The sequence below is a fragment of the Mesoplodon bidens genome (genome assembly GCF_964165515.1).
Source record: "Mesoplodon bidens genome assembly, chromosome: 2".
NCBI lineage: Eukaryota > Metazoa > Chordata > Mammalia > Artiodactyla > Ziphiidae > Mesoplodon > Mesoplodon bidens.
In genome coordinates, this window is record NC_138177.1 from 50437099 (window position 1) to 50463720 (window position 26622).

The 26622-nt window shown below is 42.8% G+C and overlaps 1 protein-coding gene across 1 annotated transcript; it reads left to right on the forward strand.

Annotated features, from left to right (window-relative positions):
• The first annotated feature begins 15694 nt into the window (after positions 1-15694).
• Positions 15695-25377, forward strand: LOC308629000 (dual specificity tyrosine-phosphorylation-regulated kinase 3-like). The gene is made up of 3 exons (XM_081256446.1): positions 15695-15870; positions 17745-17856; positions 23467-25377. The coding sequence occupies exons 1-3, from the start codon at positions 15794-15796 to the stop codon at positions 25039-25041; spliced, it is 1764 nt and encodes a 587-aa protein (XP_081112572.1). The 5' UTR covers positions 15695-15793; the 3' UTR covers positions 25042-25377.
• The last annotated feature ends 1245 nt before the right edge of the window (positions 25378-26622 follow it).

The window sequence follows — 26622 nt, forward strand, 5'->3', positions numbered from 1 at the left end:
CGCGGCCACCCCTAATGGCAAGGCTGGGAACTGAAGCATGGGGGGCGGGGCCGGAGAAGGCGGGGCGGATCCCTGCGCCGAGCGGTGCACCCTTTCGCCTCACCCCTTCTGCCGGGCTCTGCGCCTAGGCGAGTGGCTTGAGCGGTTGCGTCTGTAGTATCTCTGGGGCCAACAGCGATTCCGTTCATTTTTGCTCCATCAGCGTTCTAGTGTGTTGAGTAGGAGCTCTGCCAGCTCTCATTCCATGCAGTTTAGTTCAGCTGGGCAAAATTAATTGAACTCGTGTTTTCTTAAACTTGCAGGCCTCTTGAATGGTTTTCTTCAGGGCTTTTGTTTCTTAAGATCTTTACATTTTATTGCACACTTGGGGCCTCAGCTAGAATTCTTTCCGAGATTTTCTCCTTCCTGTTTTTTAATTTACATGAGGTGATAATAACAATAACAGGGAATCCACTTTAGTCCGAGGTTTGACCTCCTGTTAAGAGGAAACAACTATACAAATGATCTTCAAATCTGTTATTTAAAACTTTTTTTTTTTTTTTTTGCGGTATGCGGGCCTCTCACTGCTGTGGCCTCTCCCGTTGCGGAGCACAGGCTCCGGACGCGCAGGCTCAGCGGCCATGACTCAGGCTCAGCGGCCATAGCTCAGGAGCCCAGCCATTCCGCGGCATGTGGGGTCTTCCCGAAGCGGGGCGCAAACCTGTATCCTCTGCAACAAACCTGTATCCTCTGCAACGGCAAGCAGACGCTCAACCACTGCGCCACCAGGGAAGCCCTAAAACATTTTTGGATAAAAAACCCCACATTTTTGGACCTTTTTAGGTACCTTTTGCATTCAGGCATTATTTGGGGGGATTTTGTTTGCAAAGCAATTTTAAAAACTCAGAGTGCTTATAAAAAACTAATTTTGAGGCATAGTAAAATCAAATTATGGTTTGGCTTCTCCCTAGCAGTTTGATCTTGGGCCAATGGCTTATCCTTTCTGAAACTGTTACATTCTCTGTAAGATGTGGAGGTAATACCTACTTCACTGGGCTTCTGTGAGAAACCACTGAGATAACGCATGTGATATATTGCAGGGTGCTTTGAAATTTTCCCATAAATGGTAGATATTAGTCCAAAACAAACAAACAAAAAACAGTCTCAGGCAGGGGTGAGGGATTGGGTTTCCCTGAAAGGGACTGCTGTGTACCCTGGAGACAAGGATTTAATCACCTGGGGTCCTGGCCCCTACTAAACTTAATTTTGCTAATGAAAATTTCAGAGCAGAGTGTCCATCCACCAAGAAAAAAAAAATCCTGATTGCTTTAATTTGGTGATACAGTCACACAGAGGAGAAGTCCATCTGGGCTATAACAAAGATGAGGCCTTGCACAGTCTCTGTCCACCACCATCTGTGCCCTTAATCTGGGGTCAGCCACAGCTCCATCTCCTCCTGCACTTCTGACCCACCATGCCTTTATTCTGAACCACCCCAGCCATAAAGCCAACGTCAGAGGAGCCCAGAGGAGGAGAGTGCCACAGATCCTTCTCCGCTTGGGCCCCCACCCAGCCACACTCGGGGGGGTGTGGTGCCAGACTCTGTGCTGTTGACCAGGCCTATTGCAGTACAGCCATGGAAGCAGTCTCTGACCAAGGAGCCGAGGAAGGTTATTCAAGGGCATACTAGAAATTTCAAGCTGTGAAAACTATTGTACACACCATATGTCCTGGCTAAGAAGGCACAGATTAGCAGCCTAAAAATTAATTCATGGTTGACAAGTAGGAGCCAAGACCCAAGGGGATGCTGTACACAGCATCCTGCCTCCCTATTGGCAGAGCAAGATCTCCCTTTCCCCAGGAGGGTGCCATCCCAACTTCTCTGCCTGCATCAGGGACCTGTGTGTTCCCTGCCGGTGGCCCTGTTGCTAGGCAAGCTGGCTGAACCCTGAGTCCAGCAAGCCTAGATTCTTTAACTTTCCCTTTGTGGCTCCAGTACAGCCCCACAGGGCTACCAACCTGCTGCCCACTCTTGGGTAAGCTGCAAACACAGGCTCTCTTTGATTTATGATTTGTATAAAAGGAAAGGTAGAAGTTAGAGTCCAGAGGGTAGAGCCAAGAACTGTCATTCACAAGACTTCAGCCATAATCAAGGAACTGGCAACACATGCCTTGATGCATTTCGTATTAGCTATAATCAGTGACTCCATTTTTCTCCCCTTTGAGGAGTGTCTACAATGGTTACAGGTGGTTATAATATGCCTGTCCCAACACTGAATGTCAAATTTGTTTGGGGCAGAAAGCTTGTGTCTTTTGTTCACAGATCTTCAGATCAAGAACTGTACTCAAGCAGCTATACTCAAGGAAATACACCTGAGGCTCATTATCCACAGCTGGACCTGATTTAGAAGATGAGATCCTTCATTTTGAGCAGATAAAGGAGTGAAATTTGAGGGGACCTGGGGAAGAAGTTAATATGTTTTGCATTTAAGAGGCACATGCGTCATTGAAGGGCAGAGGGTAGATGATGGTAGCCAGACTCCAAGAGGGCTCTCAGTGGTCTTCGTGTGCTTATGTGGTCCCCTCCCACATGAGACCAGGGCTGACTTCTGTGACCATTAGCATATGGCCAAAGTGATATTGTGTGACTCCTTATGGCTAAGTCATTGCCATTTCTACCTTGGTCTCCGAGATTTCTTGCTCTGGGGGAAACCCCCCGCCATCTTGAAAGGACACTCAGGAAGCCCTGTCAAAAGGTCCGTGTGGAGAGGAACCCATCTCCTAGCACCAACTTGCCAGCCATGTGATTGAGCCACCTTGGAAGCACAGCCTCCAGCACTGGGCAAGTTGTCCCATCCCACATGCTTTCAATCCTCCCAGCTGAGGCCCCAGCCACCAGGGATCAGAGACTAGCCATTCCACTACGCCCTGTCTCAAGTTCTGATCCACAGAAGTCATGAGATGGTAAATAGTTACTGTTTTAAGTTATTAAGCTTGGGGATGGTTTGTTATGATGCACTGGATAACTAATACAGGAACCCAAGCATTTCTCACTCCCAGTGCATCCTGAGATAGCCAGTTGGTCCATGTCACTGCGATTGAAGCCACAACTGTGTACAGTCCAGCTCTTCTCCCAGGAAATCATCCTCCACTAGCTCTTTTGCTTACGATGTGGAAATTGAAAACCTAAAAGCCTAAGATGTTGAACTCACAATATAAAAGGGGGACACAGGAGGCAAAGATACGCACATCGGATGCTTGCACTTGCAAAATAAAACCACAAGGCAAATTTGAAGAAGGCAGAGTTCCACTATGCCCAGCTCAGCACTGATATGTTGCCTGGTATTCAGGGATAGGTGGGTGCCAGCCAAGACCAGAGCACCCAGTCTGAGAACAGCTGCATCCACTTCCCAGCCAGCCTGACACACATGCCCTAGAAGCCGAGGTGCCCCCTGCTTCAGCACGGTGAGGACTTTCTTTGTGAGTTTGATGCCCACCTGTGCTTTCTCTTTTCTTGGGACTGCTCAAACTAAATATTCAGCTGGGCTTTTGAAAATCCCCTTTCCTCTTCATTGCCTCCCCCAAACTCACACACCCAAAAGCTAATGAACCTGCGCGATCCCAGGTGAGGCCTGTAGGAACCCTCGGACACTGGCAATTGGGCAAAAAAAGAGTTGCATAGCTGCTCAGAAGTAAAATCTTTTACATCTCAGAAAGTTACAGTTATTTCCTTGCCTGGGATAGATCTGGAAGGGACTGATCTAAGGTTTCTGTTGCAGAAACCTGTCGTTGGAAACCCTCAGAACCTAATAGACTCTGGGAAAACACCACAGATGACCTGCATTCCCAGGGACCTTTGAGCTCGGAGCTGGATGTCTGTGGTGAGGAGGAAGGAAAAGCCAAGGGCATGGGGTGACTGAGGAGGAATGGAAGCCCTGCAGCCAGCTGTGGGCTTCTTATTGTGGCTGTAAGAGGGAAGACCAGGCAGGGCACAGGCAAAGTCTAGATGCAAAGCCCTGGGGCTGAGTCAAGATGCTTCCTTAACTTCAAAGTCAGGCTTTCACATAGTACCAGACCCTTAGAGAAATGTTCCTTTGTAACTGATGCCTAATGTACTTCTGGATCCTGTGATCAAACCTAGAGCTAGAACTGCCCGGATCACACAGCAGAGGCTGTAGATGAAAGAGGCTCAGGGGACAAGTGCTGCAGGTATATTGCTGAATGTCACAGTTCCTCTGGTTCTGTGCTGTCCACAGCAAAGCCAAGCCCAGACAGGCTGGGTTTTGTCTATCATTTCATTTCGAGAGGACTTGAAGGCAAGAGGTTTTCTAGAATCTGGGATTGGGCAACACTTCTGGAGTATGGGAAGGCTGGATGTTTAGGGGTGGGTATCCAGAGAGGGGAAACTCTGGGGAAGAAGGGCAGGAACATGGGCTTCACGTCTGCAAGCGCTGATGTCTGCTTCCTTTGCTTTGGAATGAAGCAGATGAACATCTTTGCTCAGGTCAGTGATGTCAGCCCAGCCTAGGGTTCAGGTCCAGCCTTCAGAGAGCCTGTAAATTAAGGGTGGGGACAGGATTTGACCCAAAAGTATCTGTTACAACTAGTCACAATGCCCCATTGCCCTGCTTATCTACCAACTCCACTGTCCCTCAGGCTACACAGGATTAATGACAGGGAAGAACACCGTGTGACAATGGAGGCAGAGACTGGAGGAATGCAGCCACCAGCCAAGGAATGTCAAGGGTTGCCAGCAGCCCCCAGAAGCTAGGAGAGAGACATGGAACATAGCCTCCCTCAGAGCCTCCAGAAGGAACCAACCCTGCTGACACTTTGATTTTAGACTTCTGGCCTCCTGAACTGTGAGAGAATACATTTCTGTTGTTTTCAGCCACCCAATTTGTGGTAATTTGTTAACCGCAAACAATACAAGAGAAACTAATACAAGCCCTGTGAACCTAACACAAGAGGAGTAAAAACATATGCTCACAAAAAAATCCGAACACAGGGGCTTCCCTGGTGGCGCAGTGGTTGAGAGTCTGCCTGCCGATGCAGGGGACACGGGTTCGAGCCCTGGTCTGGGAAGATCCCCCATGCCACGGAGCAACTAAGCCTGTGCACCACAACTACTGAGCCTGCACTCAAGAGCCCGCTAGCCACAACTACTGAGCCCATGTGCCACAGCTTCTAAAGCCTGTGCACCTCAACAAGAGAAGTCACTGCAATGAGAAGCCTGTGCACCGCAACGAAGAGTAGCCCCTGCTCGCCGCAACTAGAGAAAGCCTGCGAGCAGTGACAAAGACCCAACACAGCCAAAAATAAATAAATTAAATAAATAAATTTATTAAAAAAAGATTTTGTAAAAGAGGCAAAATACAAATGATATAGCTAGTAGTATTAGTAAGGTTATAAATAAGAATTTAAGCCTAGAACTTCTATTAGGTGCAGCCCAGTATATCCCCAGGTCACCTGACTTAGCCTGTTCTATACCAGTTCTTATCTTTAAAGGAAATTATATATTGGTATTGTTTATAAGGCACCCGACCCAATTTCCTACTGTTATTAGCTGGTTATCCTTCGTATGATTTAATATACTAAAGGAGCCTTTAAACTTGAGCATAGCCTGGTGTTAGCCACATAGATACATACCAGAACTGTGTGAGGTTTCCTTGTCATAAACAGGAGGTTATGGTTTTTGACTGAGATTCCGCTTGGTGTTCTCATTGAGCTTGAGTGGCCCTAAAAGAAAATTCATATTTATGGTCAGAGTCGGAGCAGGTATTATTAATTGGCCAGGTGAGGGATATCACCTAGTAATATCAATAGTGGCCTAAAGAGAACTATAATTTCTTTCTTCTACAATAAATTTCCTAAGGGCTATCCAATTAGAGCCTTGGAGTGGAGAAATCCACCAGAGTAATCCAGAAGAACTGGATATAGGTAAATAGCCATATACGCCAACAATTGGATTAACTTTAAACACAGTATAAGATTGTGAAATACATTCGGTTCATAAGCAAAGTTGTGAGCAATTATCAAAGTAATTGGTAGACAGGCCTGGTCCAGCATCTTGGGTCAGATGTCTATTTCAGATGTCATCTTCTCATCCTAGTCTGGAAGTTTCTCCTCTGTTTGAGTCTTGTTTTAAGGTGATTTTAAGGTCAGCAATCCTCTCTCTAGGCCAGTCCAGTGCAGGGACACTTTTGGAAACATTAATCCAAGAGTCAATTCCTTTCAGTTTCGCTGTGCATGAACTAGTTAAGAGTACCTGATAAGGGTCTTTCCATCTAGGTTGGAGATAGTCCTTTAAATGATGTATTTTCCAGTATGCATAATCCCTGGCTACAGGTCATGAGGCATCTGATCTTCATCCAAAGATAGATTACTGAGATAATCTTCAGAAACAAATTAGAGTGTCCTTTTAATAATTCAGTTAAAGTTTACAATAATATAACATAATAGCAAGGAGCTGAATCGGAAGTGAGGCTTAAGCAGTAAATACAGACCTCAATTAACAAAACTAGAATTTGATATCCACTAAAACATAAATTTTTCTCTCTAAAATTACCCTCATTTTTACCAAATATAGACAAAGTAAGATTAATTTGTTTGCATATTAAGTCTAATTTCAATAACCTTGGCCTGATTACTTAGGTAAGTGTAATTGATCATATAGGATCTTTTATATTGGCCATGGGGAACTTTTCATTAGGAGTATCGGACTGAAGTTTTCTTTTAAAAAGCCCTCTCAGGGACTTCCCTGGTGGTGCAGTGGTACGAAATCTGCCTTCCAATGCAGGGGACACGGGTTTGATCCCTGGTTGGGGAACTAAGATCCCACATGCCACAGGGCAACTAAGCCTGTGCACCACAACTACTGAGCCTGAGCGCCACAACTAGAGAGAGAAAGCCCACGCACCACAACTAGAGAAAAGGCTGCGTGCTGCAACGAAGACCCAGCACAGCCAAAAAAATGAAGAAAATAAATAAATAAAATAAAGTAAATGAATATTAAAAAAAAAAAAAAAAAAAGGCCTCGAGGTCAAGGAAAGCAATGCCAAAGGCTTGTCACAGATTTTGCCTTACAGATTTGGGTGAATTACTCCCTTTTCAAGATACCCACAATATCACCAACCAGGAGGTTGCCTTCCTTATTTACCTGATAAGGCTACTGGGAACCTATGAGTTTCCAATTTCTGAAGGAATCAGGTAGACAGAAAAGATAAATGTTTCAATTCTGCTTACAGAGGTACAACTTACCAAATTGCTGTAAGTCATAACTAGCTTGAGGGAAGGGTCTGCTTATGTCTGGAAAACACAGATTAAAAGCCAGTAATGTTTTAGACAGAAACCATAAAAATTATAACCACATTCATCAATTCACTCAGTCCTATGTAACTTATCGTTTCTGTTAATAGTTTCATGAAGCCATCCGGTTTTCCAGTAGAATTTTTAAATTTCTTACCCAGTTCAGCAAAATGCTCTAAAAGTTATCAGAAATCTGTACTTGTCCAAAAGTCCTTGCTATGAATCTTCTTGAAGAGGAAGCATTTTTGCAAAGGCATAAGTGTAAGACAATAACTGTCTATGAATGACAAAAGACTTAAGAAGGCACAGTTAAAGACCTGATTACAATGCTATTGACAAAGAAACTTGGTTACTGCTGTGACACTTTAGGATAATAACCAGAATTATGACGGATAAATTTTACCAGGACATACCAGATTTTTAGGAATTTTAGGTAATTTCTAGACTATGTATATTAATGATATTTACCCATGCAATACAACCTAAGAAGATTTATTACTCATTTGACAATAGTTCCCATGTAATTTAACATACCAAATGAACCTAATTAGTTTAATACCTCTCTTTGGGATGTTTCAGGGAGCCCTTTGATGCTAGCTAGAAGTCAAAGTTAGCTAGAGGTCAAAGGAACTTCTTTAGAATTTGATTTGGGAACTTTGTCAAAAAATATCTAAAAGTTTTTTTTTTTTTTTTTTTTTTAATTTTTTTGCGGTACGTGGGCCTCTCACTGTTGTGGCCTCTCCCGCTGCGGAGCACAGGCTCCGGATGCACAGGCCCAGCGGCCATGGCTCACGGGTCCAGCCGCTCCATGGCATGTGGGATCTTCCTGGACCGGGGCACGAACCCGTGTCCCCTGCATCGGCAGGCGGACTCCCAACCACTGCGCCACCAGGGAAGCCCAAAAAAATATCTAAAAGTTTTTAAAACTCTTGGTCAAATAGGATCATAGGTCACTGTGAAACAATGCTTATCCACTTAACCAAAGTGACAAAAAGATTTCAAAGGCAATTACAGACAGTTATAACATGTTACCAGTTAAAGGTAAAAGAAACTTTATAATCTGTTATCAAAAGTGGATCAATATTCTAAGAAAACTGTGTCATCTTAACAGAGAGAAAAACCAAATTCATGTTTTGCACCAGCTTATTTCTCAAATTCATTTACTCAATTAAATGTATTCTACACTTAGCCAATCCTGACCATGCACAGAACTCTTTTCTCAGGATTCCTTTTCCATAAACCTTCTGTAACTTTCTGTATCCATACTAGTGTGTCCCTTATTTTTTCCCATCCATAAACAACCAGCTCTAGAACAAAATTACTTTTTTTCCCTTAACAAAATGCAATTCCATTCCTCATACCTTCTTTTACTGAAGACACACATCCTACTTTGCTACTATATGCGGAAATGTTTCCTTTATTATTTCTAGTAGCTTTAATTACGTATTTAAATTAGAATTCACAGCTCTTAAAACCTTACTTTCTAGTGAAGACTAAGAAGTATGCAATTATGAACTGTTGTTTACATTTTCATTCTGTAGATTGGCAAACATAAATACCAGTAATAATTTCTAAAAAACATGTTTTTTTATAGAAAATATCTCAGTGTGGCCCCAGACATGTTTATTAATAGTCCTTAATGCCTTTAGTTTCCCTGTAAAAGGAAGCCAGTGTTCAGTACCTAAGGTTTCATTATCTTATTTTATTTGGGAATGACCTAGTCATTCAATAAACTTCCATCACTTAGCTTAATTTAGTACAACTCTAAAATTTAAAGTTGCCAAGTATCTGGAGAGAATATTTTTAAGTAGATATTCCTAAAACAATTTTCCTAAAGAGTTCACCCAAAACCTCTTTTCTCATTTACATTTAATTTAGTAATAAAACATTTCAGTATACCAAGTTATTTTTCTTGTGGACAAATTTGCAACAGATATAATAAGATCTTATTTGACTTTTATTAAACCTAGGTACAATAAAAGTATACTTAATGTTGATGACTCTAAGACATGTCTGTATTAATTAAATCTACCGACAAACCTTAATACCAGGTATTAATTTAATGCTGAATATTTCCCAGTTGACATGAACTTGAAATTCATTCTGGATAGTTTCCTTTTTTATTTCTGAGAATTTTTATAAATGCTTAATTTACTTTAAGCCAATTAAGTAGAGCTCATTTGCAAATTAATTTTGATAATACCATCCAAAGGTAAAGACATATGTGCACACATGGACATATAGACAGACACAATCAGAGATCTCATCGTTTTATTTTAAAACTTAGTCATGAATCAGGTGTTACAATATAAAACTCACTACTTTGTAACAGTTAGAATAAGTCAAATTTCAAAAGGCCTCTTTCCTCCCTGTTTTTCTCCTCAGTCTCTGGAATTAGAGATGGTCTAGATAACTGTTCCTGAGAGCCCTGGTCTCAAGGCACAGGGAGAGAAAAGCATGTTCTCCTAGAAGGACCTGTTCCCTCAAGGGTCAGAATTCTGAAAAGATGTTTTATTAAGCCAGCTTTCTCTAACAACTGCATACAAAATAAAAGAGCCCATATTGGCTATTTTCAGGGCAAAGTTTCCCTTTAATTCCAAATAAGTAAGTACTTGTAAATATAAGTTTTGGACATACATAAACCTGGCAGGGGTGTTAGTCAGAGGCTGGCTTTCTGATGCTCCTCATGTCTCTGTTTGAGAGGCTCTATATCCCATTTTAAAGTTGAATTTGTCAGGGGTAAAACTTACTAATGAAATTGTGTGATGGGCCAGTGTGCGGCTTGTGAGCTTAACTCCTCCAGGCATCACCCTAGAGTCGTTTCAGCCCTCTTATGTGGCTCAGTTTCACCCTTCAGTGGTCTAAGACCACTGTGAGTGCTCGGATCACTGAATGGCCAATTCTTATACATGATTCCTGGATGAGCAAGTCTTTTAATTAATGTGTGGATTGCCCTGTGGGACCATTGCACGGTATGAGGACTCTGCCTCCACCACTCCCATACATATCTCAGTTGCCTGAGAAAGCTCTAACTGACCAGGGGGAGTCTTGTCCCTCTTCTTTGGAGCAAAGCTCTCATGTAACATCTTCACTTTTATCCTGACAAATTCTATGAAGGCAGCCAAACTGAGGAAAAGAGTCAGATCAGCTTCTTACCAAACTACTCAGCCCAGACCGCTCAGTGTCTTTAAACTGAGCAAACCCCATTGTTTTTCAGACAGCCCACCCCCGCACACCCCGGAATGTTTCAACCGGGGGCCAGGTACCTGTTATACACTGCCAAATAAAACTCAGGATCATCAACCAATACAGGAGATCCAAGAACCAGGAGAGACTCACCCAAATTCGTCTGGACTCTCCAAGGAGGTGGATGGACACAAGAGGTCTCTGATACTATCAATGTTCCAGTTTCTCCCAGAGTTCAGGTAAAGGAGAGAAGTCTGCTCTGCGTCCCTTCATGGTCACCAAAACTGTCGACTGGAAAAATATGCACAACATGAGAGTTGTGAGTTAAGTTTTATTTGGGGCGAATGAGGACTATAGCCCAGAAGACAGCCTCTCAGATAACTCTGATAAACTGCTCTGAAGAGGTAAGGGCGGAAGTCAGTATATATGTGATTTTGGTGAAGAGGGATACATGCAGTCAAGCACACATTTTGGCAGAAGGTTGCTGCTACTCATGAGGAGCAGATGTCTCCATTTATGATTTTAGTGATTCTCTAGATATGAGAAGATGCAAGAAACTGGGCTCATAAAACCTTCTGAAAATATCCAACTATCTGAAGGCCTGTTCTGCCAATTTCTCCCAGAGCACAGAAGGCCTCATTCCTGATCTCTACCCTAAACTCCTTTCAGGGTGTGTTGAAGGTCAGCAACTGCAGTGGCTTGAGACTTCATTTTTGTAGTGCCCGATGGCAAGTGACAATTTTTAGTTGGAACCACACACCAGCTGGGTGAACTTGGACAAGTTGGTAATCTTTGAGAATGTTTTCTGAATTGTAAAATAGGGATAATACCTATCTCACAGGACTGTTATAAGTTTTAAATGAGAAAATATATGTAAAGCACTTCTGATGGTACCTGGAACATAATAGACTTAATAAATGGTAATTAGGGATTTCCCTAGTGGTCCAGTGGGTTAGACTCTGCGCTCCCAATGCAGGGGGACGGCTTCTATCCCTGGTCAGGGAACTAGACCCTGCATGCATGCTGCAACTAAAAGTCTGCATGCCGTAACTAAAGATCCCACATGCCTCAACGAAGATCCTGCGTGCCGCAGCTAAGACCCAGTGCGGCCAAAATAAATAAATGAATATATTTTTTAAAAACGGTAATTATATTAGAAAGAGTCCTGGTTAGGTTTTCAAACTTCAGAAACATAGTTTCACATGGCCCCTCAGGTCTGTCGCTGGAACTGGTCATGTTGACTTGGGAAGAGTGAGAAGAGGTGACAGATATTTTGGGAAAAGACAAATCTTTCTGGGGTTAGGGATCAATAAGGACAAACTTCAGGATTTAGGAGACATAGAACCAAGTGTCTACAGTATTGGAAGAAGCATAGGGATTTTATTTGTTGCTGTTGTTGCTGTTTTCAAGATTCTGAAGCATTAATGGGGCAACTTTCAAAGCTTGGGGAAGAGAGAGAGAGGGAAGAAGTACAGGACGTGAAACCTTGCAGGACCCTGTGGGGCCCTCCAAGGTATAAATCCTTTCCATGTCCCCTGTTTCTTCTCTGTAGGAAATAGTCTTCATTCAGCCTCCTTGACCTTTCCTGAGTTCCAAAGGGCAGATTCAAACAGTTGCTTATCAGGGAAGGGAGGGATTGCAGAAAGAAAGGAGGAGCAATCAAGAAACAGTAGTGCAGCATGGGGCAGGTTCCTGGTTCCTCTTCAAGGAATATACATAACAATATATGTTTGAGTTCTTCTGCAGGAACTAAGGCCCCCTCCCAGGTGGAGGATGATAACTTCAGGCTAAGCACTAGATTCTGGGAACACCACCCTCTTACCTCACCACTAACCAATCAGAAGTCTGTACAAGGTAGAAGATAATGAAGACTCTGACCCCCTCCCCAAATGATTCTCCTTTTGAAAACTTTCATGGTCCAGCAGAATCTCTGGAGTTGGTTTTTGGACACAAGTCTGCCTTCTCCCCAGGTTGCCAGCCTCCTGAATAAAGCAACCTTTCCTTTCCAAGCAACACTTGCCTCTCAAGTATGGGTTTTTGAGTGGTGAACAGCTGAACCTGAGTTTGGTAACAGAAGTCCATGAGGTTCAGAAGAGAGACAGCTTTCTGAAACTTCAGAAAAATGACATGGTTTGAGTGTTTCCGTGAGTTAAATCTCTGTTTCTGAAAATAGCTATACATGTTTCTGGAGCTCAGGTGAACTTGAGGTCGACATAGCTTGGGGAAAATGGTGAGTTTCATAGGTTCTCTATAAATGATTTTTTAAAGTGCATTCCAATTTTGTGATTAATATGGTATACTATGCATTATGGCACATCATGCTGCAAAGAATAATTTATAGTTATTGAAGAGAATTTAAACTTAACCCACCAACAGGTGTTTCATCACAAAATTCCAGGTGCATGTGGCCATAGGAATATTTTCTTCATCTTTACATTTGAAACTGTTATAATCACATTCGGAATGTTCTGATGATTTTTGAAGAGGCTGGAATAGTCCCATTTTTCTTGTTTATTTTTTAGGGGTTCCTTATTTTGCAGATATATTAGAACTGGCTTCAACAAGCAAGCAGGTATCTTACTGGATATTTGGCTAATCCACGATAGGTAAATCTGGCTTTAGCTGCACTGAGAGAGACAATGGAAATTTTGAACTACTCTTGAGTGGGGCTAGGGAGCATAAGCAGATAGGGTAGGGGATCCTTGGAGAAAAAGAACCAGGCATGGCTTTCTTGACAGAAACCATTTTGTTACCTAAGCCTGGCCACAATGCTTGCCCTTGCACAGGTCTCAGTAATTAATGATCTTAAGGGAAGAAAAGAATGCAGAAACATTACCTGTTATTAGGCAAGAGAAGTTCTAAAGAGTCCCAGTTCTCTTTCAATGGCAAAGATTAGCCTGAAGTGCTCAGCTACCAGATCAACTGGAAACTAAGGGATAATGATGTTGACGTTTTATGAACTTCATGACTTCAATCAACTGAAGCTTGAGCTCTGTCAATCATGAATATGCTTAAAACTTCTCCAGTTTGACAGTTCTGGGAGACACTGTTTTGGGAAAGATCCTCAGGGTTCTCCTTACTTGCTGCAAGTAATAAATCCTTCCTTCTGTCACTCTTTGATTTCATTGCATCTTTTGGCTCAACACCCACCAAGAGGCAAACCCAGTTTCTTGGTAACGGGAAGGGAAGAAAGGGCGTAAATGATGTAGAAGCGGCTCAGGAGCTGGAGCGCACAGGGCAGCAGTTCAGCTGGGGTGTGGGGGCTCCTGCTAGATCCCCCATTGGGCTTTAATCCAGCCACACTGTTATGAAACAGGGGCTCCTTGAAGAAATTACTTGGGTCACTAAGGTCGGAGACTCATGAAGTGCCAACATCCTCGTGTAATCCTCCCTCCCGTGACCTTGGGATCAGTAGCCTAAAGACAAAGGAGGCCTCTCTGTGCTTCCTATCACAGGGGCAGGAAGGGGAGCAGAATGCCTCAAGGTGGCTTACATAGCTATGTCTTAAAGCAGACTTGGAGAGAGCAGTGATTCAGAAGGAGGTAAGAAAACTTGGGGGGGGGGGCAAGTCCTATCGAAACGTTTAGTGCAGTAAAGTGGTCTGAGGGGTCCACATAAGTACTAAGAACAATGATTACTTAATACAAGTTTGCAACCTTAGAGCTGGAAAGGACCTCAGCAACAATCTAGTCCAAACCTTTCGCTGCCATGGAACTCTTCCTTCAAACAAAATCTTCCATAGGAGTCTAAATACAAACCCACATGAAAGCAGGATTGTTCTGGTTGGGGAGGGGTGGGGGAGGGGCTGGGCGAGGCTAGGGAAAAAAAGCTTATTCATAAGATTAGAAAAAAATTTTAAATCATCATGGAAGAAAATCTTTGAATTTATATTTTTATCATAGGCTAAAGAAAACATTGATTGTAAAGTTCCCCAAACGGACACATTAGTAATTTATAAAGTGAAGAGCCTTTGGATTTTAAGGGCATTTTTACTAAAGACATGAGAACAGGGACTCTGACTTTGAGTCTCACGGAAATGAGCCTTGGATGCAAATGTTCAGGTTTCTGGACTATGCTCTGCAGGCTTGGGGCAGTGAGTTCCCAAGCCCCACCAGGTGGCGCCCGTGTTCGGCATTTCCATAACGTTTAGTTCTCTCCTCAAGGGTCAGACAGCCTGCCTCGTGTTTTGTAGGTTTAGATAATCCGACTGGCTGTTACGCTCAAGAAAACAACACTTGTGTTCTTCTGTTTTAACCTCCTTCCCTTTCACTTTCGTTCCAACTATCCAAATCCGCTTACCCTTGGTGTTGCCGAGGCATCTTAACTTTTCAGAAAAGTAAAGGGAAAACCCCCGCCCATTCCAAGGAAGAAGACAGGAAGAGCCTTCTTTCCAGGGGGTCTGGTGCAGCAGGACGAAGAATGGGTATTTGGAGACATTTAGTTCACGCTTTGCCAACCACAGATCTCCTCTGGCCTCACTTTCCTCATCCTTAAAATGGCTCTGAGCCCTACCATCCGTGGCATCCCATTGCAGGGGAGTCAGACATACCTCAGCTTAAATTCCGGATCCTAGTTAAATCTATATAAAAGAGGGATGTCATCTAGTATGGTTACCGAGGCTAAATGAAAAGATTCGTGGCGCCGGTGGTGTCACAAAATGAGTTTATTATTATTGGTTTCCTTTGTTAACTCATTACCCTCCGGAGGGACGCCCCTCAGTGGAGAAGTCTGAGAAATTACCCATGTCTTTCGTTCTTATTTTATTCATATTCAAGGGAGGTTTTAGAACTCTAGGCTGCAACTTGCTAAGAGATAGCTAGCTGACCGTGAGGTGCCGGCTGCCACTTCTGAGGCAGAAATCGGGGGCTGCTATTTCACAAACTCTCCGTCAGGGCCCTTCTACCTCCCGAGCCGCGGCCCTCAGGCCTCAGCCAGCGAACAGAGAACCTCAGGCGGCGGGTTCCCAGCCTCCCGCCTCCCACCTTCCGGGGCCAGCGAGAGCTTCCGAGACACGCGCCGCTCAGTGGGGAGGGGCCTTGGCCCCGCCCCTGTGAGTGGCCACATTGTTGCGACGAGGCGTTTCAAGGGGCGTACCCCGGTTTCTAGGCGTCCACACCACTCCCCTTCCCGCCCCTGCTGCTCCTCTGGCAGTTGTCGACCCCAGCCAGTCCCGAGCGGACGCGCTCGGAGCTGCACTGTGTGCAAGAGAGGTACCGAGGAAACGTCGCGGCCCGGGAGGCAGCCGCCCCAGCTCAGGTGGACGCTGCTCGCCTGACCGTCCAAACGCCGCCCCTCCCTCCGGGGGGTACGGAGCTAACGAATGGGAGGCACAGCTCGCGGGCCCGGGCGGAAAGATGCGGGGCCGCCAGGAGTCGGACTCCCGCCCCAGCCGCGGAGGTAACGGCGCCGGGGGATAACGCGCTGGGGCTCCCGAAGGAGCCGCTGCAGCTGGCAGGCGAGGTCGGGGGGCGTGGATGGACTGGGCTGGAGGTTGAGCGAGCCCCCAGGCAGTAAGGACGAGGGAAGGAGTCTGACTCCCTCTCCGGGACTGGCCCACCCTCTTCCTCTCCATCAGCTCCCCTGCCCCCAGCCCAGCGCGGGAGTGGGCTAGAAAGGAGTTAGGCAAAGAAGAATTCCCACCCTGGGGATTATTTCTCAAGTCCTACATCGGGGGTATATGGTAGGAACTCTGAAAAGCTGGGATTTTTTTGGTGGGGCTTTTTAGCAAACTGGGGGAGACAGGGAGCAATCCCTTTTCAAATAAGCCCTGTTGCTCAGAGCAGATAACCAAGGGCTTTGCCGTGAGGGGTGTAGGTGAGGGGCTCTGCCGAGTAGGACTTTTTGTGGATCGTGTTTTGAGAGATTCTCCACCTTTCATAGGATTTTACACCTTAATGGAGAGTAGGGACCACCTGCCCACTTCATTTGCATGGAGACTACCTTTGGGTAATTTCCTTTGGCTATTTATAGGAAATCTTGTAGGTCTTCAGTCTGTCTTTTTCTTTGTAAATGTGGACGTCTGTCCCATTTTGTTTGTTTTATTCGTGCTGTTGGCAAAGAATCAGTCACATCCAGAATTTTTGGTTCTTGTCAATGAAGCAGTTTCCGTTAAAGGTATAATTTTATCAGAATGTAAGCATGTTTTTTAAAAAGAGAACATTCCAAAAATAATTTGTAGTGGGTTTTCTGTTTGGTTTTTGTTTTTCGGTTTTTTTTTTCCTCTTTGTACTCCTATAACACATCGATTAAGAAAACTCTAGAATTTTACAAAACAGTTTTTATAAGCCACTAAAATATTCCAGCATAGTTTTAAAGATTAAAAAAAATTCTTCCCTTGCAGCTGGCTCGTTATTATTGTATTCATAGTATATATCATGTAAAAATGATACAATGAAATGCTGATGTGTGTTACTGGGAAATCCATGTTCTTGGTGGCAGATGAAATACATTATTCAGAGCCATCTTGTGGATTAAATAAATCCTCTCCGTCTTTTGTGTTCCCTTACAGCGGTGGAGGGAGGCACAGCGTTAAAGAGCAGAGAAATTATCATTTGGCATTTAGCTTTCACCATCCACCTGAAAATTAAGTGGGTAAAGATGTGAAATCCAGTACGTTTTGTAATTTAGAGAATCCCTATAGTATTTGCTGTAGAATTCACTGTAGTTTTCTACAAGTTAGATAGATGTTAAGTAGGAAAGTAAATAAATAAATATAGAGAAAGCCCTAAGAAGGCCTTTTATTTCTTGCTTGTGAGACCCAGAAGTGCGTAGACTGGAACTATTCTTCCCTTTACAACATGTGGCCAACGGCTCAGAGAGGAAGGTAGAGTAGCCAGTGGTAGAGCTGAGATTAGAATCCAAGTCTCCGACTTGAAAATACAGTTCTCTGTCTTGTTTGTTTGTTCTGGTTAGCTTTTAGGCTTCAGATTTCAACTAGCCTTCGTTTTCAAGTAGTAAGTTAAATGAGATTCTTTTGATGGTCCCTATTGTTAACAACATTCAGAAAGTAAGACTTATTTTAACAAGTTCAAACTATAAACCTAGAAATGCTGTCCTTTCTTTAAAAATAAAAAAAGGAGGAAAAGTTGGGTTTCCTCCCTTCCTCTGCCAAATACCCCTGTGGTGTGTATTCAGTGCCAAAATGCAGTGTGGACATTTGTTTGTATTAATTCTTCTTTGTAGCAGATATGAAGCAGTTAAAGGGTGTTTTGGAAATACAAATTTATATACTTCAGTTACTGACAGATTTTATCTGTAATCCTTTCAACTAGATTGGATGATTTTGTCTATGATACTGTCCTGATAATAGATGAAACCAAAGGCTCACCCTGTTCAAATGCACTCTGCAATCCTTCTGAACCACCTCTACCCAGAAGACTAAATGTAAGTAAATGAAGTAATTCTTTGAGCTCTAATGGGCCTGGAAAGGAGGAAGTGCTACTTTAAATGGTCAAGGTACAGTTACATGTCACTGGTAACCCAGGCTCTTTTTTATTCACTTTTGGTTTCTCTTGACTTTGAAATAACAATTTCTGTGGTCCAAGTTCAGCTTTTCAGAATGATTTTGATTTGGAGCCCACCTATTCCTTTCAATCACTGGGGTAAATAGGGGAAAAAACGACATGCTACTTTTATCTAGATAGTGTTTGTTTGTTTGTTTTTTTGCGGTATGCGGGCCTCTCACCATTGTAGCCTCTCCCACTGCGGAGCACAGGCTCCGGATGCGCAGGCTCATCGGCCATGGCTGACGGGCCCAGCCACTCCACGGCATGTGGGATCTTCCCGGACCGGGACACGAACCCGTGTCCCCTGCATCGGCAGGCGGACTCTCAACCACTGCTCCACCAGGGAAGCCCTAGATAGTGGTTATTTTTTTTGATAGAATGATATGTACAGTATATTATGATGGCTCATTTTAACAAGAACAAGAAACAGAAAATACCTCTGAACTTACAGATCTGCAGATTTTTCCTGCACGGTAGAAATGCAGTCCTAGCTTCTTAGTATGCTTAAGAGAACCATTTTATAGATCATAAATGAAACTTGAGCAATACATTTTGGTTTCGATGCATTTAATCATTTTGGAGCTTGCAGACATTTAGCTTTTGACACCGTTTTATGTTTAAGAGAATAAATTAATTCCCATTCCCTCGGCACTCATAGAGTGGTAGGGAGAGCAGGGTTTTGGACAAGTTCCATGACAGGGAGAATCTATCCTATGACTTTAAAATTTGCTGCATATATCATCAACGAACAAACTGAATAATTGAGTAGACTAATTTATCAATAATTCTCCTTCATATTTCTGTTTAAGACCTAAAATTATTTCTATGTAAAACACTGCTTGCATTTTTCATAGTTCTTCCCAACGCTTTGTCAGCTTTTGACATTAAAAATCAACCCCTTCACTACTTTCAAGGCTAATAATATTACAAGATACGGGCTACATATATTTGGAAGGCTGGTCACCCTATTTTTAATCTCCTTTCTAAAGTGCAGTAAGTTTCCATTCTCCACAAGCTTATTGTTTTTAATATGTAAAAACCTCTAAGAGCTCCAGAACCACCTATATACTCGTGTGTTGACTATCAGATTTCGTGGTTACTTGCTGACAATTAGCACATCTCTCTGGGAAACTTTTACAGTCTCTTATCATGTGACTTAAAGTCCATCTTAACTTTACTTCAGAGTTGACCAGTGTTAATGACCATATAGTAGGGCAATTAAATTGTATGTTTCAGGATCAAAATGAATTTTTTTACTGTGTGGTATTCAGAGTAACACAGCTTGCAAAACACAAGATTTTAGATTCTAAAACAATGGTGTCTTTGCAAATTTTGCTGAAAAAAGTGCTTTTGACCTCTTAGTAACACTTATAGTTCATTATGCCATGACTCCATTGCGAGACGCTATTGCTCATTTCACAAAGTGCTTTGGCTTCATTGTTTATCCAAGATGCCCTTACATTCTTGTTGTAAACTATAAATCATCTGCTCATAGGCTTTTATTGGGTTAGCTTTGTGTTGCAGAGATTTAGGGTCGAGAACGATGGAGGGGGGGTGTTTTATATCTGGACGAGAAGGATGTTCCTTTTCTGAATTTCTCAACAAGATCTTTAAGACTTGATTAACGCAGTTGAAGATTCTATTTGAAATGTCAAGAGTGCTCCAAATTGATCAGCTCGGTACTTTGTGACCACCTAGAGGGGTGGGATAGGGAGGATGGGAGACGCAAGAGGGAGGAGATATGGGGACATATGTATATGTATGGCTGATTCGCTTTGTTATAAAGCAGAAACTAACACACCATTGTAAAGCAATTATACTCCAAGACAAGGGTGTTAAAAAAAAAAAAAGAGCGCTCCAAATTAACAATGTACATGAAGCATTCTTAAATAAAACATGATTAACCTGGCATTATTTGTCTCTCTGGATATAATTACATAGTTAAAATATTTGAAGTCGATAGCAGACATTGGTCAGTTCTTGTGATTATAACCCTAGACTAGAAATATATAGTGTTTTGTAACTACTTTAACATGTGTGAAAATTGTAGATTCTCGTAGAACAACGGAAGGAAGATTTTATTTATAGCACAGCAGACTTGATACATAATTGATTCAGACCAGTATTTGAGTTATTATAGGAAAGGAAAGAAAGCTAAGGCGAGAACCCCTCCCTGTGTGGAAAAATTTCTTTCTGGAATTCTTCAGATTCATTGGAGGTTCAAACCTTGACAGTCCACAGGGGACTAGACCTGAAGTGTCTTGTTCTGTTCTGGAAGCCACACTTGCAGAGAGATATAACGTGCAGCCCATAACGTGTTGAGAACGTGAATAGGATTTAGTAAGGCAGCCTGACCCAGGCTGTGTGAGGTGGAGGATGTGATGGGGATGATGAGCCTCGAGAAAAAATGGTGAAGGCAGGACAGCCCCTTTTAGGTATCTGAAGGGCTTTAACATGGAAATTTGGACACTCCTGTGTAGTTCCAGAGGGCAAAATAAGACTTAATTTGCAGAGAGAGAGATTTAGGCTCACTTTAAGGAAAAACCATGAGTCAGGAAATCCAAATGACATCCTTAATCTTATTGTAATAGTTCTGTGGAAGTTAAATTTCTGTTCTCATTAACAGTCTGTACCTGAGACCCTCTCTTTACCACAAACAGAAATGAATACCTCCAGAGCCAGCACAGCCTTAACATGTAGGTAGAGTAGGTGAAATGCCCAGGGGTGGACCCTGGACCACAAATACCTTTCCTACCAGCTTGTCATTGATGACCGGGGGTCCTAGAGAGTCATTCCCTTGGGTTAAGGCATTGATCTTTTTAAAGGTCAAATATGTCTGGAGAGATAACCCATTAAATTGCATGGCAAGTTGAAAGGAGGTTTTATGTGGGGGAGAAAGTGGGTGAGGTGTTTCCATGCATCCTAAGGGAAGGCTGATTGTGCAGGCCTTCACGGAGCAGAAGGCATAGTTAATGCCAGATGTCTGGTGGAGGGAGTCTGGAACTGCAGAGGAAGGCACCACAGAGAGAAAAGATAAGCTGAAAGGGGAAAGGGAGGGTGTATTGGAGTTTAAACAATATATTGAGAATTTTGCCTAATTGTTACCAGTGTTTTTAACATGTTTTATAGTTTCTGAGGGTCTTTCACATATATTATTAATTATAATTTGATTCACACAACATCCTGCAAGGAGGTATTATTATCCACATTTTAAAGATAAAGAAATTGAGGCTAAGAAACTGGGCTAAAGGTTAAGCCTACCCTGGGACCTACAGTTTTTGAGCAGTGTAGCCAGGACCCCAACCTAGGCCTTCTGACTTCACATTTCTTCAGAATGTGTCCCCAGGATTTTAGCAGTAAATATTTAGATGCATTTAGGTTAGGTAGTAAAAATTTAAGGAAAACTGGTTTAGATGCATGCAAATATTTGATTTTGTTATGTAAATCTACCTAAAACCAAATAATTATAATTCCCTAGTTCAGCCAAACCTATCTCCTAATAGATTGTAGTGCCTTGAGGTAACCTGTTTTTTGGCACTTTTATAATTGTGAACAATTAGTGCTCATGTGAATGTTCGATGGATGGATGAGGCCTTTTTTTTCCATCCCTAAAAACAGGAATGGTTATTTGACTTAATTGCTCATAAACAAAATGTTGCATTATATTTACATCTTAGCAAGGTATTTAGGTTCTGTCTGCCAGCCTGTTTTATTTTCTTGACTAGTGATAGTTCTCTATTTTGGTATCAGAGATCTCTCCTGGTCCGTATCTTGCCTCTTTATTTAGAAACTCAATGCCAAAGTATGGCTACCGTTGTACTGGCTGCTTTGCTTATATGTAAGATGGTGCAGTGCCTCATTTTTGTAACTGTAGTACTATATAAATGTTTAAATTGATTAAATGACCTAAAAGAAGCAGGCAGGAACTAATGTCGTGCTTTTATAACTAAAGTAGGGGCTGTCTAAAGTATGCCAACACTTAATTTTTTTTCATCCCTTTTTTGTTTTTTATATTTACATCTTTTATATTTTTATTTATATAGGTGATGGGTCAGGTGTTGTTTGCTTAGGTTATATTAAAATTCTCTTTTTTAAATGGTTGGCCACTTTGGATCATTACCTTATAATTTGCGTTATATTTTAAGAGATCATAAAGATAGCTCAGAGCTTCTCTGGAATTATCTACCCCTGATCATAGAGGCTCTCAATCATACAGATCAGGGGTAAAGTTCATCAGGGTCTGTTTAGAAAAATAGTTGTTCTTTGAAGTATCCCAGACTTTTTTTTTTAAACAACAGTTTTTAGCACTTCTTTTCTTCTTTCCTTCTAGCACATTCTTATATTTTTCTTAGTATTTTTTTTAACGTCTGGGTTTTTCATTGTCTTTCCCTCCATCGAGTTTCACAGAATGTTATTTCATTTCAGAGGTATTTAATAAGTAGAGTTTTCTTCTGTAGGTTATTGTTCCTTGTAGGAAAAGGTGATGCCAAATCAAGTAAAAAGAGTTGTATGCCTTTGTCACGTAGGCGTTTGCTGAGGGAGACTAGTGTATGTGTCTATGAGCAAGGGAGGGACAGAGAAAGGAGATTCTTTGTCTTTAGGAGAGTTTTACAAGAAGCACCCTGGGGCCTTAGATTCTCACTGCTATTCATCAGATACTTAAAGAATTGGCCTTGGTGATCTCAAGAGTTCTCTCTGGATTAGAAATTTTGTGATTCAATGAACTGAGATAGAAAGATGTGATCATTTATTTGGGGACCCAGGAGTAGATGATGAGGCCTTGGTTGATTCTAGGCCAAGGTCAACATTCAGCCCTACTGGAGAATAGTACAGGCACTAGGAGAAGCTGGTACCAGGTTATGTTAATATTCTGGACCAAGATTCAGAAGACCTGGGGATCACATCCTGCCTCTGTCCCTTTATCATTTACAGAACACTTTAATATGTATTCATTTGCTCCTGGTACATGCCCTTAAGATTTGGGAAGATACTTGAAACAGTTTGTGAACAATATAGGACAGTATATATATAACAAGGGCCAGATTACGTGGTAGACTCGAAAACCTGCAGTTAAGATGTGAGTGGAGCCATAGTTAGTATGGGCTTGGAGTAGTTCCAAGTGGAAGAGGGAGAACTAGCATTGGGCTTTGAAAGAGCGTAGGATTTGAGTGGATGGGGTGAAAAGATTCTCGGTAGGAAGACATACCAGTTAGAAGGAATCTAGCATGTTTCGGGTATGGTAAGATGACCGTCTTGTTTTGAACAAAGGGAGGCCTATGTAGTGGGGCTGGGGTGGCCACAGCAGTCAGGGAACCTAAGGATTAACATAACACGAGTTTCTCAGACTCCTGCTTTTCTTATCTCACTTTTGGGCCTTTTAACTACACAACTGGCATGTTTTGTTGTTTTGTTCAGTCAGGGGGACGATTCTTTCGTTCTTCCACCGTTTTTAGTGACTTTAACATAGATTCACTTCTCTTTGCCGTAGATCACCACTGAGCATTTAACAAGAGATCCTACTCAGTGCTTCCTGAATGGAGGTGAGATGAAGGTAGAACAACTATTTCAAGAATCTGGCAACAGAAGATCTGATACTTTTCAGTCAGATGGCATCAACGACTCTGAAAAATGCTCTCCTACAGTTTCTCAGGGTAAAAGTTCAGATCGTTTGAATACAGTAAAATCCAGCAGTTCATCCAAAGCATCCAAAGTGTTGCCTCTGACTCCAGAACAAGCACTGAAGCAGTATAAACACCACCTCACTGCTTATGAGAAGCTGGAAATCATCAATTATCCAGAAATTTACTTTGTGGGTCCAAATGCCAAAAAAAGACATGGAGTTATCGGTGGTCCCAATAATGGGGGTTATGATGATGCAGATGGGGCCTACATTCACGTGCCTCGAGACCATCTAGCTTATCGATATGAGGTGCTGAAAATTATTGGCAAGGGCAGTTTTGGGCAGGTAGCCCGGGTCTATGATCACAAACTTCGACAGTACGTGGCCCTGAAGATGGTACGCAATGAAAAGCACTTCCATCGCCAAGCAGCCGAGGAGATCCGGATTTTGGAGCATCTTAAAAAGCAGGATAAGACCGGTAGCATGAACGTTATTCATATGCTGGAAAGTTTCACGTTCCGGAACCATGTTTGCATGGCCTTTGAGTTACTGAGCGTAGACCTCTATGAGCTCATGAAAAAAAACAAATTCCAGGGTTTTAGTATCCAGTTGGTTCGCAAGTTTGCTCAATCCATCTTGCAATCCTTGGATGCTCTCCACAGAAACAAGATCATTCACTGTGACCTGAAGCCAGAAAACATTCTCCTGAAACACTATGGGCACAGTGCGACTAAGGTCATTGATTTTGGGTCCAGCTGTTTTGAGTACCGGAAGCTTTACACCTATATCCAGTCTCGGTTCTACAGAGCTCCAGAGATCATCTTAGGAAGCCGCTACAGCACATCCATTGACATGTGGAGTTTTGGCTGCATCCTTGCAGAACTTTTAACAGGACATCCTCTCTTCCCTGGAGAGGATGAAGGAGACCAGCTGGCCTGTATGATGGAGCTTCTAGGGATGCCACCACCAAAACTCCTGGAGCAATCCAAACGTGCCAAGTACTTTATTAACTCCAGGGGCCTACCTCGCTACTGTTTTGTGACCAGTCAGGCAGATGGGAGGGTTGTGCTTGTGGGAGGTCATTCACGGAGGGGTAAGAAGCGGGGTCCCCCAGGCAGCAAAGACTGGTGGACAGCACTGAAGGGGTGTGATGATTACTTCTTCATAGACTTTTTGAAAAGGTGTCTTACCTGGGACCCCTCTGCCCGCCTGACCCCAGCTCAAGCACTAAGACACCCTTGGATTAGCAAGTCTGTGCCCAGACCTCTCACCATTGAAAAGGTGTCAGGCAAAAGGGCAGTAAATCCTGCAAATGCTTTCCAGGGCCTGGGTTCCAAGCTGCCTCCAATTGTACGAATAGCCAATAAGCTTAAAGCTAACTTAATGTCAGAAACCAGTGGTGGTATACCTCTGTGCACTGTATTGCCAAAACTGATTAGCTAATGGACAGCTGGTGTGCTCAGAGATGATATGTAGGTATTTTTAATTATCTTGCAAACCTGAAAATGGAAAAAAAGAAACAACACCAAGCCCATTCATGGATATGTTTTTGGTAGACTAGATATCTTTTTTTAACAAGGCAAAGCATTTTTATATGACTGTAAAAGAACTCTTGAAGGGCTAATTACCTAACCAGCTTGTATTGGCCATCCTGGGATACATAGTAAAAGACTTTTTATAAGTCAGTGCATCTTTTGTTATTATTGTCAGGTGTTCACCAACCTGTGTATTATTCTGTGGGTTTAAATCCTTTTCTCTCAAGGTAGACGATATACCAGAAAGTATGTCCTGAACATTCACTTCTAGTCTCCCTCGGCATCTGTTCCAGAGGCTTAATTTGGGACATGGCCGTAGTTATAGCTGAGACTGAAAACTAGATCTCTCGCGCCAGCAGCCTTTCCTGTGGGCTTATGCTAGGTGAAAGGGCTCACAGCAGAGTATGGGGTGGGGGAAGCTCCGGCAAGTTGTGGGTCCCCTAGAAAATTCTCATCAGTGCTTCCAAGTGGCTCATTTCTCTGCCCTTCAATTCTGTGATGCATGGTGTTTTTATTGTATGTTGTCGTTATTATTTTTGTTTATTATTTTGCCACTGGTTTGTTTCCCGGGCACTCAAAGCATTTTACAGACATCTTACCACTTCACAAAGTACTGGCTTTAAAACAAGTCATATGCATCCCTCCTCCCATGTCCAAGGAAGATAAAGAAGTTCTTGGCCCCAAATGACCCAGAACGTTAAAGGTAGAATCAGCCTGCAAACTGCAGTTCTGCATTTCCATGGACTCTTTCCTTATAAAAGTGATTGCTATCACATAACCCTAACTACAGCTTCATTGCTTTCGCTCCTCTTTCCAGCTATCTGCCACCTTGATGTGCCACAATTTTCTCACTTTCAGTTTAAACCGAAGACTATTCCCTAGACTGGGAGTGAGCTTCAGATATAAGAAGAAAATCCAGAAACTGGTGGTAATCCATTTCATTTTTTCTTCACTTCAACGTCCTTTCTTTTTCTCTGCTAAGATTTAAACAGGGAGGGCTGGTAATAAAACTAATTGCTAGCCAGATGGCTTATTCAGAAGGATGGTGAAAGGGACAGTAACTAACTCACTGCTGCAGTTTTGTTTTCTTCCCCCTGCTGTGCCTCTACTTCCACCCTCCTCCAAAACAAGAGTCCACCTGAACTCTGTCCTGACAGTGTGTTCTTCACAGTAGACCGTTGCTTTCTCCAACACTGCTCTCAGGACTATCCAGTTCCATTTTTATGATAGAATTTCGTCTCTACAGATTCCATAAGGTCGGAACGAGGCTGTTTTTGTTGGGCAGCACAGTCACAAAAAGAAGGAAAATGCCATGGGCATGTTACTTAAGGAACTTTTGCCTTAACCAAAAGTATTCCTCACAGCACAGGCTGTGAGAACAAATGTCCAGAGCATGGCCCCAGCCTCTCAGGCACAAGGACCACAGGGCAGAAAAGGGTTCAGACTGTGACCTCAGCCTCTTAAAAGGGGGATGTCCTGGTACTTCTGG

Bases quoted from the DNA above. Each gene is read 5' to 3' on its own strand.
- LOC308629000 (XM_081256446.1), top strand. From the start codon at position 15,794: ATGGGAGGCACAGCTCGCGGGCCCGGGCGGAAAGATGCGGGGCCGCCA. The intron at 15,871-17,744 runs GTAACGGCGCCG...CCTTTCAACTAG, and splicing joins CTCCCGCCCCAGCCGCGGAG to ATTGGATGATTTTGTCTATG. The intron at 17,857-23,466 runs GTAAGTAAATGA...TCTTTGCCGTAG, and splicing joins CTCTACCCAGAAGACTAAAT to ATCACCACTGAGCATTTAAC.